The following is a 2,500-nucleotide window of genomic DNA, read 5'->3' as shown; positions in this document are numbered from 1 at the left end:
AGGGGTGTAGGTGTAGAGTGCTCAGGTGGTCACGTAATCAATAGTACAGGTGTTTGGATCATACAGGTAATGGAGTTTTAATTGGGCATTTAAATTCGATGACATTGTATTTTTTATCAGTAGGCAATTTTGTTCAGATTTTGTTCATCTTAAATGGACACTTTTTGAACTGGAAGGGTTAGATGTGGAGTAGCATTCATTGTTAGGTATACAGTAGCATTGCTTGGAAGGGTTAGGTATACAGTAGCACTGGAAGGGTTAGGTATACAGTAGCATTGATTGGAAGGGTTAGGTATACAGTAGCATTTATTGGGTTAGGTATACAGTAGCATACATTGGAAGGGTTGGGTATACATTAGCATTCGTTGGAAGGGTTAGATATACAGTAGCATTGAATGGAGGGGTTAAGCATACAGCAACCTTCATCAAACACCTCTTCGCAGTCAACCTTCCCTCCCAGCTTGAATGAATTTGTATGTTGGTTTCCCCCAAATAAAACAGATTCTCGTCCTGAAGGGGTATAATCCAGCCAGGGCGTGGGTCTGTCTCGTAGGACTTAAAGGTTATGATCAGCGGTGTCTCGTTGCCTTTGGTGGCGAAAATAAAGGGGGATGGGGATATGAGATTGGCAGGTACCATTTTATTATTATTTTTAGTAGTAGTAGTTGACGAGGTGATACTCGCGTGGCAGTAAGCAAAGTGTAATTGTCAAGTATGTCAATTTCATGGGCTATTATTGACTCAGTCGGATACGTTTATGTGAAGCTACAAAACGTGGTGAATGTTTTTGTCGTATCCGATAGAGCCAAGATTCCGGGGGCTTGAATGATGAGTGAATGGAAGCGTGGCCCATTGGACTGGGCAAATCTGGGCTGTCTGGACATTGCTACTCCTCACCCTGCCCTAGTTTGGGAAAGAAGGTCCGGATGATCATGATATTATTATTATCACTGTTGTTATTTTTATTATCATCATTATTTTTTGGTGGTGAAAAGCGTTTGTCGATAGCCCGAGTATAAAGTATCGCTTTTTTTTTTTTTTTTTTTTAATTAGGGCGAAGTGTTTTTTTTTGTAAATTAGGGCGAAATGTTACCGTCAGCTATGTAAACACTGCCTAGAGAGTCAGAATATAATTTTTGAGTGCTCTAGTCTTGTGGTGTACCAGGGCCATGTGGTGTTTTTTTCTTACTAGTGAGTGTATTAAGTGTTTTATATTTACTTGTGAACGAATACTGTTTTATTTTATCGATGAGGTAATGTGTTTTTTTCCCTTTTGTTTCTCGTCGTGGAGGTTATTTTTTCCTTCTTCAGTATCTCCCTCCTTCCCATGTCTCCCTCCCTCACATCACTCTCCTTCCCTCTCCAATATTTCCTCTCTTCCTCATATCTCTTCTTCCTTCTACTCTCCTTCCCTGTCCCCTCTTTCCTCCCCCATCCTCACCTTCCCTCTCCTTTTTTTCCCTTCCCTTTCCGCTTTTTCCTTCCCTGTCCCCTTTTTCAACTCAGTTTTTTTTTATCGAGGCGAAGATGCACTTGACAGATTGGTGATGATCGGCTGAATGCAATATTACTTCAGAATCTCTCTATTATTAATTGAAAACATATATCTGATGGGGATTTTTTTTTCTTCCTTTTTTCTCGTCGTGGAGGTTACTTCCCCCCCCCCTCCAATGTCTCCCTCCTTCACATGTCTCCCTCCCTCACGTCACTCTCCTTCCCTCCAATATTTCCACCCTCCTTCATATCTTTCTTCTTCTTTCTTTCCTCCACTATCCTCACCTTCCCTCTCTCCTTCCCTCTCCTTTTTTTCCTTCCCTCTTCGTTTTTCCCTTCCCTCTCCCCTTTTTCCTTCCCTCACCCCTTTTCCCTTCCCTCTCCCCTTTTTCCTTCCCTCACCCCTTTTCCCTTCCCTCTCCCCTTTTCCCTTCCCTCACCCCTTTTCCCTTCCCTCTCCCCTTTTTCCTTCCCTCTCCCCTTTTTCTAGTGAAGGTATCAAGTATTTTTAAACCTTTCCATGTGGAGGTATCAAGTGCATTGTTTTGTCTTGCAGGTGAGAAGGGTGGCAGCGGCAGCGTGGGCGGCGGGGGCAACAACAAGGACCAACGCCGCTCTGACCCCGGTGGCGTGGCGGCGGCCCTGGCTAACAACCACGCCGCCGCCGCCGCCACCGCCTCCGCCGCCGCCACAGCCGCTTCATCCCCCTCTGCCGCCACCGCCAACCACGCCGCCACCTCCTCCACCTCCTCCCTGGGCGACGTCAACAATGGCGCTGACGTCGGGGATGATGTGTGCTCGCTGGACCTGCCCTCGCCTAATTCATCCCAGCTTGATGTCGCGGCGTAAGTACATTATCATTATTACTACTACTACTACTACTAAGCATAGTTAACTCATCATATGATTCTGATCCGTTTTATTTGCATTAGTTCTCGACCTACCATCACCCAGTTCGCCGTTTTTCTCTCTCTCTCTAACCTGAATGGCCATTTTTTTTTTTTTT

At 45.0% G+C, this 2,500-nt stretch overlaps 1 protein-coding gene across 1 annotated transcript in view; it reads left to right on the top strand.

The window, feature by feature from the left end:
• Positions 1-2,500, top strand: part of RhoGEF2 (Rho guanine nucleotide exchange factor 2) — a 725,597-nt gene that overhangs the window by 461,684 nt on the left and 261,413 nt on the right. Inside the window, exon 19 of the mRNA XM_080286550.1 lies at positions 2,051-2,339. Within this exon, the coding sequence (XP_080142676.1) occupies positions 2,051-2,339 (289 nt within the window). The remainder of the gene's footprint in view (positions 1-2,050; positions 2,340-2,500) is intronic.

This window comes from Coenobita brevimanus, chromosome 112 (genome assembly GCF_032717465.1).
Source record: "Coenobita brevimanus isolate Jiangsu-jjx chromosome 112, ASM3271746v2, whole genome shotgun sequence".
Classification (NCBI taxonomy): domain Eukaryota; kingdom Metazoa; phylum Arthropoda; class Malacostraca; order Decapoda; family Coenobitidae; genus Coenobita; species Coenobita brevimanus.
This window is presented reverse-complemented; position numbering and strand designations above follow the sequence as displayed.